The 16,895-nt window shown below is 40.9% G+C and overlaps 1 protein-coding gene across 3 annotated transcripts in view; it reads left to right on the top strand.

Annotated features, from left to right (window-relative positions):
• The first annotated feature begins 6,157 nt into the window (after positions 1 to 6,157).
• Positions 6,158 to 16,895, top strand: part of SVEP1 (sushi, von Willebrand factor type A, EGF and pentraxin domain containing 1) — a 194,890-nt gene continuing 184,152 nt past the window's right edge. For all 3 annotated transcript variants that reach the window (XM_081573900.1, XM_081573904.1, XM_081573897.1), the window contains exon 1: positions 6,158 to 7,181. In XM_081573900.1, the coding sequence (XP_081430026.1) occupies positions 6,645 to 7,181 (537 nt within the window). In that variant the 5' untranslated portion in view covers positions 6,158 to 6,644. The remainder of the gene's footprint in view (positions 7,182 to 16,895) is intronic.

The raw sequence follows: 16,895 nt of genomic DNA, 5'->3' as shown, positions 1-16,895 counted from the left end.
GAAATAGAATGCCCATTGTATTTATTTGAGGATTTATGGCAAGATTAAATGAAATAAGCACATAAAATGATACGTATTTAAACACTTTTTAAAATCTGTATTTTGTGTTAAAACTGGGCCTCCGTGGTGATTTAGCAGTAAAGAGTCTGCCTGTAATTCAGGAGACATGGGTTCAATCCCTGGGTCAGGAAGATTCCCTAGAAAAGGAAATGGCCACCCAATCCAATATTCTTGCCTGGATAATCCCATGGAGAAGAGCCTGGTGGGCTACAGTCCATGGGGTTGCAAGAGAATCAGAAAGGATTTAGCAACTAAACAACAACTGGTTTAAAAGTGTTAAAGCCAGATTGACAACATTTATTTTTATTTATTTAATTGTTTAATTGCTTTCAATGTCCACTGCTAGGACTTTTCCATCATGAACTCCATCTTCAGATAATTCTACTTAAACTCTGTACAGGAGAGAATGTTTTTATTAAATTCACAACTGAAAGATAGTCTTATAAAATAGTCACCAGGTGGCATCTTCCTCCTGTCCGTACTGCCTGTCCCTGTGGTTCACTAACGCTGTGTGATAGATTTTAAAACAAGACCCCCCATGCCCAGAATGCATGGAAAGTGAAACTTTTCCTCCCTGTGCTTCCATTAACTGGACTTGATTCTTGACATCTCAGAAGGACATTTTGCTAGCACCACTCTCTGCTTTCTCCCTTCTCCTTCCATCTCCCCTACCTCAAATCCATCCTGTCTTCCTATAGCACCTGCTTTAATGCAGGAAGATGGTCGCTGTGAAGGGTGGAGTGGAGGTGGATGTCCCTAATGAAAGTCCGATTGGATAGGCAGGGATTGAGGTTCAGTTTCTTGTTTATCAGTGTGCAGCTAGCGAGAAAAATATAACGTATGCCCCATCCCTTACACCACCAACACACGTTGCTTTCTCACAGAAGTCTGTATGTCATGAGATGAATCCCAGGTCGTTTTTCTTAGTCTGGCTATGGTGTCATTTCAGTACTTTTCTTAATTTTTTCTTGAGTGAAAGTTTCTTTTTCAATTGAAGTATAGTTAATTTACAATGTTGTGTTAATTATTGCTGTACACCAAAGTGATTCAGTACATATATAACATACATTCTTTTTAATATTCTTTTCCATTATGGTTTATCATAGGATGCTAAATATAGTTCTCTGTGCTATACAGTAGGATCTTATTGTTTATTCATTATATATATAAAAGCTTACATCTGTTGACCTCAACCTCCCACTCCATCCCTCCCCTAACCTCTTGTGTTTTGCTGCAAGTTTTACTTTTGTTTTAGGTTTGAAGGACTCGTTAATAAAAGAAACCACTTGTCACACACATAAACAATTTCAATATTTAGTAGAGGATTAATTGACTTAATTTTTAATATACAGTCATTAAAAGAAGAGAAAAGTAACAGCACATATATCAGCAATTGGGCTGACCAACATCCAGATTTAAACAGCGCTGGGAAGTCCCTCATTAACAGCAAACTGGAGTCCCAGTTGGGAAAAGGTCCCAGGTGGTGTGTTGACCCAACAGGTGAGACTTTAAATTAAAGTTTGGTGGGCTCCTTCTTATAATCCTGGGCTGCAGACTGATGTACGTGCAAACTTCAGCTCCGTTTTTACTTGAACCTTTTTACAATGCTGTTTGTTTAACCTTGTGAATCATAGCGTTTCATTAGAACCCAGGGAGCTGGCCAGACCTCCAGGGGCTCAAGGATTCCAAGACCCACTCCCTTTCTTATCCAAGGTGCTGCCTGACTTACTATGCTTGCATGTAAGCATGGAATCCAAGCAGTGTTCAGGCAGATCAGAAGCATATCAAAGGCTTGCTCTCCTGCTTCTGAAGGCTTTCTCCATTTTAATTTCCGTAACACTTGGCAACCACCAGTCTGTTCTCTATGTCCGTGATTCTGTCTCTGTTTCATAGGTAAGTTCATTTGTGTCATATTTTGAATTCTACATGTGAGTGATATCACATGATATTTGTCTTTCTCTTTCTGACTTATTTCCTATAGTGAAAATTTATCTTATTTTGTGTCTGTTATTTATTGTCATACAGGCCAAAGTTTCTGAGCCTCGACACTCCTGACACATTGAGCTGAATGGTTGTGGGAGCTGTCCCATGCATCATAGGATGTTGAGTTGCATTCCCTACCTCTACACTAGATACTGGTAGAACTGTTCCCACCCCACCTACACACGCAGATATCACCAAGCATTTCCTGGTGTTCCCTGATGGTAAGAGTGGGGAAGTCGGTGGGGTGCAAAATCACCCCCCAGGAGAATCACTGCTTTAGACCAAAGAGCATAACACACTAGAGCTCTGGGGGGCAGTGCCAAGCGCAGATCAGTAATCTTGATAACATACAGGCAAGATTTCTCTAAGTCTCCACTCCTTACCACAAGCATAGGTAATGTAGACCTGTCTGTTTAGCTCATTGGAAATATACAATGCCAGAATATGTTGGCCTTATGCTCTTTCCCCTACGGCACGTGTCAGAATTATCCAGGAAACTTTAAATGCACCTAGATCCACAGCAGAATATCGTTTCTTCACCAATACTTTGAAAACTGGCATTTACTAAAATAGTTGATTGGTAATATTATTTAATAGGGTCATGAACAAGTACACATTACTATATGACAAACATAATTTTAAAGAACATTTTAATAACTGTTTTAGTATAATTGGGTGGTTTTTTGGTGCCAAAAAAAGACAAAAATTCCAAGAAGAGCTGGGGTGAAAAATGTAGAAAAGAAGAATTTTATCAAATGCCCACAGTTGCTCAGTTACAAACTTCTGCTAGAGTTGACCACTTCTAAGTACTTTACCATAGTTATAGGTAATACAGCAGGCACCAAGTGAATTTACTATCCCCAACTAAAGATCCGAAAGTTCTCGCAAAAACTGATTTTTGACTCTTTTTTATAGGAATCTCCTCAATGTTAGGGCAGATTAAGCTTCCCAGAATTTTCTCAGTTTTTCTTTTTGAACTCAGCTGTTTTCCTATTTCATATGACTCAATATTGTAATTGTTTGCTGTGTTCACCAAATCTTTCTAGCTTTCTGATTTCTAGAGCAATGTTAAGATTGTACTTCACAACCTTTGGAATTATACATGGCCATACATCTTTTTTTTTGGCAATGAAATGAAACAAGTGATGTGTTCTGGAGTAGTGAGTAATTCATTATGTCCTCTTTTCTCTCCCATAGCATTTATGAAAGCATATATTGAGAGGATAGCTTCCATGGCTCCAGGTTTGAGTTTGTTATACAGGATCAAGTTCAGCTGAATGTATAGGAAAACTCAAAAGGGGTAGATAGTCAATCTGAGATGAGTATGGTAGTTCTGCTCTGTGAAGTGTGCAGGAATCCATGCTCTTCCTAGATTACTGCTCACCTGTTGTTTGAATGTGGCCATTATTCTCATGATCCAAGATGGGGGCTAGAGGTCTGCCACCATGATCACGTTCCAGGTAGAAAATGGAATAAGGGATGAAAGGAAGAGACAACAGACAGAAGGAGCAGATGTCTTTTAAAGAGGTTTTCTGAAGCTGCCACACAAAATCAGGGTTTGTATATCATTGCCCAGAAACTAGCTACATGGCTGCATCCATCTGCAATGGAAGCTGGGATGTGTAATCTTCATTTTGGATAATTTTGTGCCCAGCAAAAACTCAGGAGCTCTGTTTCTCTTCTAGACTCTTCTAGAAGAGATGTACTGGATAGGTGACTAAGCGTCTCTACCCCAGTAAGCACATGACCTAAGTTAGGGCAATTATAATGGCCCATGCATTCCACCGCTTCCCTGGTAGCTCAGACAGTAAAGAATCTGCCTGCAGTGCAGGAGACCTGGGTTCAATCCCTGGGTTGGGAAGATCCTCTGGAGGAGGGCATGGCAACCCACTCCAGTATTCATGCCTGGAGAATCCCCATGGACAGAGGAGCCTGGCGGGCTACAGTCCATGGGGTGGCAAAGAGTTGGACACGACTGAGCAACTCAGCACAGCACATGTCCTCCCTGGTGTTGGGCTAGGGATGGGCATATAACCCATGCTTGCTTCAGTGACATCTTTCTCTAAGGTCATGGTGGTGATCGTTTTTGTTGAATTGTTTTTAACTTGAGCTCCTGGGGAAAAGTCTTTCCTTTTCAGTTCATAAATCTGAAGACACAAACTAAATCTAATATTCTAAGAGAAACAGAAGCGAGAGGAAAATGGAAGACTTAGGTCGTTCTTGATTTCCTTTTCCAAGCTTTTTTGAGACAAATCCACCCTTGCCCTTTCTCCAGTTTAGTTACTGAGCCAAGCAATCCCTTCTTGTTTACAGTGAGGAGAAGCTGAGTGCCTATTGCTTGCAACCAAAAAGTACCAAAACAATCGCCTACCTCTCTGGGTTTTTGTGGGGGAACATATGAGTGAGTACACATAGTAGTTGCCATGGTGCCTGGCACATAAAGGTCCTGAAATGTTAGCTCTTAATGATGTATTTGAAATAACACAGAGTAGATGAAATTTGGACAGAATTTCTCTTTGTTCAAAAGTCTCAGCTCAAATGAGGTCTTGCTTATTCCCCGAGAAGATACAGGAAGATTGAGAATTTTTTCTTCCTGCTCCCTATTCCCCATCCTTGCAATCATCCTACTGCTCTGTCATTGTTTGCAAAGTCTGTTTTCTCTTCTGATAACCTGTGAACTTCTGGAAGATTGGAACTGTGTCTTATTCAGCTTTAAATCCTCAGTATCTAATATTCTGGCGTGGTAGATGGTCAAGAAATATTACTAGAAAAATAAAGATCTGAAGAGCATTCATTACCAAATGTGGAAATAATGGCAATCAGCATTTGTAGACTACATGCTATATTCTAAGTGCTAGTTTAAGAACTTTGCATGATATCTTCACAATAACTTTAATATGCTATTATTTAATACTACATCATTTTACAGATGAGCAAACTGATGTCAAGATCATACAACTACTGAATGGCGGAGTCAAGATTTCATTCCAGGCAAACGGACTTCAGAGCCCTAAAACTTCAACCATTATATACACTGTGAAGGTATTTCATTAACTACAGATGGAATTAAATCATCTGATATTAGGGACAAAGGAAATTCTGAGATTATTGATTTCCATCATGAAACAGACACGGAAACTGAAGCTAAGACTTGGAAGTGCCTTGGTTCAGGTGATTTATATAATTGCAGAAACGTATCTGCACAAGGCTCCTGACTCCTCACTAGAATTACTTTTGCGAAGTTTACTCCATCTCTTCTGCAAAGTTCACTCCTTCTTTGGACTTGCACTACCCCTTTCAGGGTTTTGTTTTGGAAAAAAAAAAAACTACTCCCAGGTGGCGACCTGTGTAGGTATGTAGTTATGTGTCAGGTGCTATTTAAAGTCAAGGAGGTAGGCCTCTATGAGTCTCACCTGTTGAAACAGGCCATGGGCATATGAAAGAGGACTGGAGGATAGAAACTCTTACTCATCATCAGATTTCAGCACAAACTTCACGTCCTCAGTGAAGGCTTCCCTGATCTTTCCAAGGTCAAGTCTATCTGCCTAAGATCTTCATAGAACTTAGCATGGTCAGATGTAATTATATACATTATTTCTGAAATATCTGGTTAATGGTCATCTCCCTTGTTACCCTGTAAGTTTCTTGGGGACAAGATCTATGTCAATTTGTGTTCCTCCTTATATTCCAGGTGTCCTAGCACACAACAGGTGCTCAGAAATATTTGCTGAATGAATGAAAGGGTGACCAAATGGATGAATAAATAAATGCATGCGTGCAGCGCCACGACACTCATTCTATAGGCTGCACAGGGGTAGATGCAACCCCTATATATTGTGATCGGAGGAGATCCTCAAGAACACACCCCAACGATCAGAAAGCCCCACCACAAAAACTTTGAGGCTTCTCCGGAGAGGGGGAAAGAGACACAAAAGGTGAGCAAGCAATTTTTAAAGGATGCTTTCAACTCCCTGGCCAGTCCGTGTGTGTTTTCCTCTACAAAGTGTTTCCAATTACTGTGGCACTCTCGGTATCTGGATCCATCTCCAGTGAATTCCTCTGCGGCTCCTGCCAGACATATGGGATCAATCAGGGCTTCGGCGCTGGTGCGCTTGCTGCGGGAATGTTGACAGCCTGACAGACGCGGGGTTCTGGTGTCATGGAATCTCCGAGAGTCTTTGGCTTGAACCCGGGAGGAGAAGGAGAAGGGGGAGGAGAGAGATAGAGACAGAGATAGAGGAAGGCGAGGGGAGAGGGAGAGACATAAGAGGGAGAGAAGGGAAGCGGGAGATTCTTCTTGACTGCCCCCTTGCCTTCAAACATTTTATAGGCTTGAGGGAGAGCGAGGAGGAGGAGGAGGAGTGAGAGGAGAGAAAAGACGGGAGCGAGAGGGGCAGCGAGCGCGCGCCTTCCCTCCCTAATCCTCGGGCTGCCGGAGGAGTCTGGACTGTGTCCCCAGTGTCAGATGAGAGAGCGCTGAGGCTCGCGGCCGCCGTCCCACGCCCCGCGCCGCGCACGCCCCTCGGCGACCCCGGCGCCCGAGCATCTCTCCGCGCCGGGCAGACGCCTGCGCTCCGGGCGGCCGCTCCGTCTCCAGCGCAATGTGGGCGCGCCTGGCCTTTTGTTGCTGGGGTCTGGCGCTGGTTTCAGGCTGGGCGACCTTTCAGCAGCTGTCCCCGTCGCGCAATTTCAGCTTCCGCCTCTTCCCCGAGGCGGCGCCCGGAGCCCCCGGGCGGTTGCCCGCGCCGCCTGCGCCCAGCGAGGACGCGGCGGCCGCAGAGAGCAAAGTGGAGCGACTGGGCCAGGCGTTCCGGCGACGCGTGCGGCGGCTGCGGGAGCTCAGCGAGCGCCTGGAGCTCGTCTTCCTGGTGGACGAGTCGTCCAGCGTGGGCCAAGTCAACTTCCTCAGCGAGCTCAAGTTCGTCCGCAAGCTGCTGTCCGACTTCCCCGTGGTGTCCACGGCCACGCGCGTGGCCATCGTGACCTTCTCGTCCAAGAACAACGTGGTGCCGCGCGTCGATTACATCTCCTCCCGCCGCGCGCACCAACACAAGTGCGCGCTGCTCAGCCGCGAGATCCCGGCCATCACCTACCGAGGCGGTGGTACCTACACCAAGGGTGCCTTCCAGCAAGCCGCGGTAAGATGCCCTTCCCACCCGCCACCGCCTGCCCGGCTCTAAGCCGGGCTCAGCCTCGCGCCAGCCATAGCACCCCAAGTCAAGCGTCCCTATCTCCAAAGTCAGAATCACACCTATCCTGTTGTGGGAGGGAGGGGGGTTCCCTTGGAAGGACGGATTTTAAAGGCTTAAGGAGATGCCAGGCTCCTTATTAAGTGATCTTTGAGAACTCTATTAGGAAGGAGTCCTTGAGATGCTGTTCGCATTCACGGTCATAGGAACAAACTGTGGGCAAACTGTAACAGGTGAGTATGTTTTAGGAAGTGTCACTAAAGGTAGGAGGTGGAGTGACCTGAACAGTTCCCCAATTCTCTGGGATGTGATTTTATACTTTCAATACGCGCCTCGTTGCTCTGAGTCCCTTACCAGATTTTTAAAGGAAGGAAGTCAGTTTCAGATGCTGGACTTTTACTTTGCCAAAATTTAACTTTTTCTGATTGCGGTGTAATGCATATTCATTTGAAGAAAATTTAGAGCCTATGGAGATGTTGGGCACACGCTAGCAAGCCAGTGTGTGTGGAATGAATGAAACCCTAGAGAAGGAAAAGGGGGGAAAACCCTCTAATCTCATCACCCTTAAAAAGCCACTGTTTACATGTTGTTGAATATTTGCCCAGTATGCACATCTGCTCGTACTTTAAAACAAACTAGTGTCTTGCTGTTTTGTAGCCTACATTTTTCACTTGTTATATCATGAAATGATCTATATCATTATACATCTAATATAATGTAGTTATTATATACCTACCTTATTTGCTAGATTATTATAGTCTATAATTCCATTTGACCTGTCACCTCTTGTTGAACACAGGTTTTGGTAAACACAAATATTTATAGACCCCTTTGATTACTTCCTTAGGAAGAATTTCTGTAAAGTTGCTAAATTAAGAGACATGAACATCTGTAAACTACTTGATACATTTTGTCCAGTTCTGCCTTGGAGGGTTGTATAGATTTACATTCCCATCAGCAGAGTCCCCCCACCCCCCACCTCATAGCTCAGTTTGTAAAGAATCCACCTGCAATGCGGGAGACCCTGGTTGGATTCCTGGGTCTGGAAGATCCCCTGGAGAAGGGATATGCTACCCACTCCAGTATTTTTGGGCTTCCTTTGTGGCTCAGCTGGTAAAGAATCCGCCTGCAATGTGGGAGACCTGGGTTTGATCCCTGGGTTGGGAAGATTCCCCTGGGGATGGGAAAGGCTACCCACTCTAGTATTCTGGCCTGGAGAATTCCATGGACTGTATAGTCCATAGGGTCCCAAAGGGTTGGACACAACTGAATGACTTTCACTTCACTTCAGCAGAGTACCACAGCAGTAAGTTTGCCACAGGGTCACCAGTAACATGTGCCAATATTTTTAATGTCTTTGCCTATTTGGTAGGTGAACAGAGGTATCATTTTAGCAAATTCAATTGTTTTCGTTTTATTGTGGAATGAGTATTTTCTAATACATTTGCTGGGCATTTGTATTTTTCCTTTGATGATTACCTGGTCATTGTTTTTGACCATTTTGCAACTATGGTGTATGTTTGTTTGTTGATTTGATCATTTGTAAAAGCTCTTCATATAGTAAGACTGGTAACTATTTGTATACATGCTGCAAATGTTTTTCCAGTTCACTGCCTTTTGCTTTTGTTTATCACAGTGTGGTTAAATGGATGATTTAAATTTGTATGTAGTCAAATCTATCAAACTTTGTCTTGAAGATCCTACATTTGCTTATATTCTTAGCATGGCTTTCTCATTTCCCATATCAGAGAAATATTTTCCCATCTCACAGTTTAATCTATCAGGAGCTTATTTTAGTGTATGGTATGACAAAGATGTCTAACTTTATTTTTTAATAGTAAACCTTTCCCCAGCATCATGTGTTTACTAGCCATTCATCCTTTTCCAATTTAATTGGATGCCTCTTTTGTCATACATTAAAAGTTTATGGGTATTTGAGCTTCTCCCGGCTTTCTATGAATTTTTTATTATCCTGGATGATAGGATAGTTCATCCTATTATCTATCTATTTTAAGCTTTGCAAAAGTGATTTAATTATTATAACTTTACAATCTCTTTAAATACCTGATCGTGAGAAGTCTCCATTTTCTTATTTTTTCTCTTTAAGTCAATTCTTATATATTTATTACTTAATATGAAGTTTTAATTCATTTTCATATATTCCAAATGAAACCAGCCAAGATTTTGATTTCAACATAGAAAATATAGAATTAACTTGGGAATTATTTACATTTTATAATTACAGTCCTTCCAAGTCAAGACTATAGTATGTACATTTTTAACTAGTTCTTTTCATATCCTTCAATAAAGTTGTAGATTTCTAGTAATTAGGTCTTGCATATATTTTTCAAATTTAGACTTAAATGTATTCTATTCAATATTGCTATCATGAATAGCATCTTTTCAAATTAAATGTTAAACAATTATTCTTTTTATAAAATTAAAAAAATTTTTATTGAGGTATAGTTGATTTACAGTGTTGTGTTAATTTCTGCTATACAGCAAAGTGACTCAGTTATACATATATTTTCATATTCTTTTCCATTATGGTTTATCACAGGATATTGAATATAGTTCCCTAGTCTATGTAGTAGGACCTCATTATTAATCCATCCTAAATATGCTAGTTTACATTTGCTAATCCCAAACTCCCAATCCTTCCTTCCCTGACTTCCCTTCCCCATGGCAAACACAGTCTTTTCTTTATATCTGTGAGTCTGTTTCAGTTTCACAGACATGTTCATTTGTGTTGTATTTTAGATTCCATGTATAAGTGCTATCATATGGTAATTGTCTTTCTCTTTCTGACTTACTTCACTCAGTATGATAATCTCCAGGTCCATTTATGATTGCTGCAAATGGCATTATTTCATCCATTTTTATGTCTGAATAATATTCCATTGTGTATATGTACTGCATCTTCTTTATCCATTCATCTGTTGATGGATGTTTAGGTTGTTTCCATGTCTTGGTTATTGTAAATAGTGCTGCTATTAACATAGAAGTGCATGTATTTTTTCAAATTATAATTTTGCCTGGGTATATGCCCAGGAGTGGGATTTCTGGATCTTATGGCAACTCTGTTTTTAGTTTAAGGAAGCTCCATTCTATTCTCCATAGCGCCTGCACTGATTTACATTTCCACCAATGGTGTTGGAGGGCTCCCTTTTCTCCATGCCCTCTCCAGCATTTGTTGTGCTGTGCTAAGTCACTTCAGTTGTGTCTGACTCTGTGACCCTATGGACTGTAGCCCACCAGCCTCCTCCGTCCTTGGGATTCTCCAGGCAAGAATACTGGAGTGGGTTGCCATGTCATCCTCAAGGGGATTGTTCCCAACCCAGGGATCCAACCCACATCTCTTATGTCTCCTGCATTGGCAGGTAGGTTCTTTACCACTAGTGCCACCTACTTGAAGATTTTTTGATGATAGCCATTCTGACTGGAGTGAAGTGTTACCTCATTGTAATTTTGATTTACATTTCTCTAACAATTAATGATGATGAACATCTTTTCATGTGCCTATTGGCCATCTGTATGTCTTTGGAGAAATACCTATTTAGATCTTCGGCACACTTTTCAATTGGATTGGATTTTGTTTTGTTACTGAGTTATATGAGCAGCTCAACAATTATTCTTGATGTAAAGAAACATTGTTGATTTTTTAAACATGACTTCTGTATCTAGATTCTTATTTGTCTCTTTGATTCATTTTTTAAAACACATTTTATTTTACTTATAATAATAAGTGTTTATCCTAGAAGATAAAATAACCAGAAAAATTTTCTGAAGATACACTGTAATATTTTTGCACATATCCATCTTGATCTTTTTGCAGTTGTCTAGGTAATAGGTATATATTCATACATGTACATATATCATGTATAAATAATGTTCACCAAAAAAAGCATCATATTGTATATTCTCTTTTTTAACTTAACTTTTCCATCATATTTTGCAGTCTTCTTTCCATAATAAGCAATACATTTCTACTTTATCATTTTTCATGGCCACACAATATTCCATTACAGGATGTGCATTTATTTTTATCGTATAATTACCTATTATAATGTATTTAGGCTGTTATAGGCTTCCCTGGTGGCTCAGATGGTAAAGATTCCACCTGTAAGGCAGGAGATCTTAGTTGGATCCTTGGGTTAGGAAGATCCCTTGGAGAAGGAAATGGCTACCCACTCCAGTATTCTTGCTTGGAGAATTCCATGGACAGAGGAGCCTGGCGGGCGACAGTCCATGGATTCACTGAGTCAGACACAACTGAGCGGCTAACATACATACAGGCTGTTACAAGCAACACAATGAGACTAAATCTTTGCTCATATCTCTAATAATTTCCTTAATACAAATTTCTGAACTGGTGGATATTATTCCTTCTGAGAAGCTGCCTGTTTTTAAGGCCTTTGATACCTGTACCAAGTGGCTCTGCAGAAAATGGGTACCAAATTATATTCCTACATGCAGTGCCTAGGTCCATATCTAGGATGCAGCCAACACAGGTTAGTATCATTTGAACATGACCCTCTAATTTATATGTGAAAAATAGAATCTTATTTTTATATTGCCTTTCCTTATTAGTGAGGTTGAACACTTTTCTCATACACTTTTTTAATACACTGGCCATATATATAGCTTTTTTGACAATTCCAATACTTTGGGATTATTAACCATTTTTTATTTGAAAGTTCTTTTTCTTAGTGATTTGTAAATACTCTTTAAATTTTAGTGGTATTAACCTTTCTGTCCCCAAGTCTGCGGCAAGTATTTTTTCTCTGTCTTTTACTTGCCTTTGAATTTTGTTTATGATGACAGCATCTACCATTTTATCTGTATTGAATCTACTTTTCATTTGTATTTTTTCCCTGTCCTGTGACATTTGAAAGGCCTTTAAGAGAGAAAAGAACTCACTAAAGATGCCCTCTGTGTATTGAACTATTAATAGTTGCACCAGGCAGGGTTCAGTTTTATAGGCTCAGTTTTCTGCTGGCCTCCACTCCTAGTGGAGAAGAATCTCATGACATCAGGAAAAACTTGCCATAGACCAGCTTCTCTGTTTGGCTTGGCCAGGTCTGCCCAGGGCCTCTCAGCATTGTTGATCCAAAACAGTTAAATGCATAATGAGTCGAGTACGGACTGCTCTCCTCAAAACCTACTCTGTCTTCAGCTTTCTCCTTCCAAATACTACATCCTGTCTTGGAAAGTAGAATTGCCAAAGGGGTCCCAGTGTCTTTCTTCAATCTGGATCCATTTGTAATCCAACAAGCAGCGATTTCTCAAACGTTTGTGTTAACTGAACTTTCCCTTGACTTTATTTTCCTTTTCTCATTTTTGTTGGGTTATGAGAAGGTGCAGGAGAGGGTCAGCTGGACTCAGTTCCTGTCTAACCTGGCAACCTACATGTCTTTACTGTAACTTTGCCAGGCCTCTGATGAGCATGCTTAGGTTTAATTAAATGAGATATTCATGAAGAAACTTGATAGAAGATGATCAGTGTTTAGAAATGGCATTAGTAGAAGTTTCAATGGGAATTTTGGCAAAGGGATCAAAGTCTGTTTTATCACAAGATTAGTTTGAAAATGATAAGCTGTGCGGTTTGACTTGGGAATTGTGACATTTTTTCATGGAGATGAGACAGTTTTTTTAGGTTCCCCTGTGTGCATAGAATGATGATATTGGAATTGATTGTGATCTAGCCTTGATGCGAAATTGAAAATCACAGGTACATTTTTGAGGTTTTTCAAACCTCAAAACCCCAGGAACATGAGTTTTTCAAACCTTTTCTGTTTGAAACTGAATGACCACACAGCTATCCACAGCCACAAACACAGGCAGACAAATATGCCAACACGTAAACATACACATATTGACACGCTTGCAAGTACATGGCTATCCTCCCAATTCAGACATCTTATTCCTCTTATATAAAATCTCGAGATGGAGAATTTTCTTTACCAACTTGAAATTTGCTGTTATCTGTCAGTATATAATGATTGACAAAACAAAAAGGATAACAGTGTTGCTTCGTTTTTTATAGGGTGTCAAAGTTGTACCACTTAATGAGAGAATATATGCTTGGGCGCATTTTATTTGAATGGATGAACTCCAGTGTAGATATTTTTTTCTTGGGGACCACCCCCAACACTTATCAAAGAGTACAGGACAAAAGCAGTGAAATTGGCAGTTAGTACAGCTCCTTCCAAAGACACGATCAATAGAATAGGGGAAAGATTTAGCACCTTGAACTTAATTACATGAAAGTCTTTTAAAAAAATAAACGAAATGCTCTTCAGCTTTTCCTTTCCAAGGGACGACTATTTCAGAACAACCTTTCTTCTTGGTTTTTTTCTCTGTCATGTGTTTATAAATTGCCTTTCCTCAAGTGTGTATTTTTGGATTGACCCCTTTCTGCATGCAAAACTCAACATCTAAGCATTTCACATTATAATAAAATCAGAGCCCCTCCTTCCACACTTTTGCTATCTGTTATACAAACATAGCATGGAGCTTCCTTTGAAAAAAAGTTCTTTTTTGCTCCAGCGTTCCAGAAATATGATCCTCTGGTGGGGAATATGCTGCCTCTCCAAAAATCTGTGCTTTAGAGGGCCAGAAGACTGGAATAGATAGGCAGAAACTCCTCCTAGCTTCAAGGAAAGGAGGTCATCATTATATGTCCACACTAGTGCATGTTCACACCTTTACCTGGGGAGTATTCTGCTCTCAGCCTCGTAGGAAAAAAGTATCTGCTTTTGTTTCTGATAAAACCTGGGGTTGTGTGAGAGGCTAGTAGATTAAAACTCTGATGAATAAAATTAGAGCTATTTTATTTTCATACAATGAACCGATAATAGTCTGTGCAGCAGTCTTTTGATGACCTGAATGCTGAAGGAATAAGGAAGGTGTAGGTTCTCCTTCCCTGTTGGAAAGGGTGGGAGGCAGTCATTCAGTCTGCAGTGGATTCAGCTGCTCCAGACTCAGAGACCCTTGATTTAAATGTCAGGAATTGCTCACTGTTGAGGGAGCTAAGTTCTTTTCTGACGCTGGAAAGATGATCTTTCTAAATGGGCCTCTGAAAATGGTCTCTCTTTGTGCTTCTTAAACTTTTAAACAGTTTTCATATTGCCTTGGTCTTCTGTAGGAACTTCTTTTGTAATCCCATCAATATGTTAGACATGTGAATGAATGCATGAATGAAGCCTCAGTGCTTAAACTGATCCAGACCTCTTATATATTTCCCAGGTAAAGATGGTACTGAAAATCATTTGAGGGAGAGAGGGAGAAAGAGAGGGAGAGGGAGCACGTGCACAAATAATTATCGAATATTGAATTCCAGCTTCTTCTTAGTCTAGTGTCTGCATATTTTATTCGTTTTGTTATTCCCAGCATACAGGGCACTGTGAAATGTATTCAGATGGTGTATCTGTGTTACTGTTAAAGACACATCACTATTGGCTACCAGTATTCTGTGATGTTTGGTTGAAACGCATCATGAAGATACTTGATCAATGACTTAATACTTAAACACAAAGGAAGGGTAGACTGCTTGTTCTACTTCACTTCTGTGGTCAAAGGATAGGAAAGCCTCCGCCAGTGTCCCATGGGAAAAATGTGCTAGAGAGGATTTCTGTTAACAATGACCGTGAAGAATTCTTAAATGTATTCATTCTTAACCAGATATACCTTTAATTTGTAAAGTGACCTGTAATTTACAAAGCACTTTTATGTTTTGATTTTTACAGAGTTAGTTTTACAGAAAAGACATGGATACAAGGAGAGGTTAGGTAACTAAATGCTACTTACAAGGCTAAGTAAATGCCAAAGGCAGAGTCAATCGAGACATCTGATTTGTCATCTGGTCTTTTTTCTCCCCTCCCACCACCCCACCCCCCACCCATATCTTACTAGATTACCTTCATATGTTGAGTTGCATCAAAAGCCAGAGGGAAGCAGGGAATTCCATCTCCAGAGCTTTAAAAGTGTTACAGAAGATATAATGCCAGTCTAACCCAGAAGACAAAAACTGTGGCTTTAATGCTATATTCATTCCATGGGTGCTTTTCAATTGGCCTTCAACGGAGGAGCCTGGCGGGCTGCAGTCCATGGGGTCGCTAAGAGTCGGACACGACTGAGCGACTTTACTTTCGCTTTTCACTTTCATGCATTGGAGAAGGCAATGGCGGCCCACTCCAGTGTTCTTGCCTGGAGAATCCCAGGGACGGAGGAGCCTGGTGGGCTGCCGTCTATGGGGTCGCACAGAGTCGGACACGACTGAAGCGACTTAGCAGCAGCATGTGTGATATATATGGCCTAGGTGTGTATGTGTGTATATGTATTTGTGTATTTTAAAATATATATGCATATTTAATACATGTTTTAATTTTGGCAGGCATTTAAAAATCAGGAGATAGCATTTTTTTAAAAAATCAGAGTTTGGAGCTTTACTCTTGACAGACTGGAATATGTAACAATTCTGCATGTGATTTCTCACAACTAATCAGCACCTGGTACTTGGGCTTCTCTGGTGGCTCATTTGGTAAAGAATCTGCCGACAATGCAGGAAACCACCTGCAATACCAGAGACAGACCTGGGTTCGATCCCTCGGTCGGGAAGATCCCCTGGAGAAGGAATTGGCAACCCACTCCAGTGTTCTTGCTTGGGAAATCTCATGGGCAGAGCCTGGCAGGCTATACTCCATGGGGTCACAGGAGTCAGACATGACTTAGAGACTAACCACCACCACCGATACTTAGAATTTCATTTTGTGATCCTTGATTGTGTTCCACACTCTGACACAGACAAATCATTGGCAGACCCTGAGATCTTTTAATCCCTTCTAGTTTGTCTTCTAAGCTTGCTTTTTAACCCAATAAATTAGCTAAGATTAAATTTAGCTTGATGTAGTAGAAAAATCTAAAATACCACTGGCTTAAACATGATAAACAGTTGGTTCTCTCTCAAATTAAGTCTTGAGTAGAAAAGTCAGAGCAAATATGGCAGCTCTCTGTCTTCGGGGATCCAGAGTTCTTGCTTTCAGCCCTCTGCTCTGTCATCTTCTGCTTATCTCATGGTCCAAGAAGGCTGTTGGAGCTCCTACCATCAGGGGCTCATTCCAGACCCCAGAAGGAAGAAAGGACAAAGATAGTCACATTGCTCTCTAAGACGACTGTAGCAATTCACACAATACTTCCACGTAGGTCTCACTGGGAGGAACCTGGTCTCAATCCCATCCTTAGCTTTATGGAGTTTTATTACTGAAGAGGAAAGAGAATGTGGATACTGAGGAAGTGATGAGGGGTCTTTACCAAACCAGTGTGTCAGGAAGACTCTGTGTGTGTGTGTGTGTGTGTGTGTGTGTGTGTGTGTGAACAAAGAAATGTCTGTAAATCCCACTTTGTTTCTTCCTCAGATGGCCTAACCCAGCTCAAGATGGCAGAGCCAGGCCTTGCCTAACTGCAAAATACCTTTGTCCTTGTGCTAGATCATACTTTTTTTTCTTTAGAAAAAAGCTATCAAGGTTCCTGAACAATCCGTTTAAATTTTGGCAACAGAAACTTCTTATCTTAGTTTCCCAGAAGCTTCTAAATAATATGGCATTCACCCCCAAATAAAAGATTATACTGAGCATCATGGGGAAACAAATGCATCCCACAAAA

The sequence above is a fragment of the Giraffa tippelskirchi genome, chromosome 1, assembly GCF_054371585.1.
Source record: "Giraffa tippelskirchi isolate mGirTip1 chromosome 1, T2T-mGirTip1v1.2.pri, whole genome shotgun sequence".
Classification (NCBI taxonomy): Eukaryota; Metazoa; Chordata; class Mammalia; order Artiodactyla; family Giraffidae; genus Giraffa; species Giraffa tippelskirchi.
This window is presented reverse-complemented; position numbering and strand designations above follow the sequence as displayed.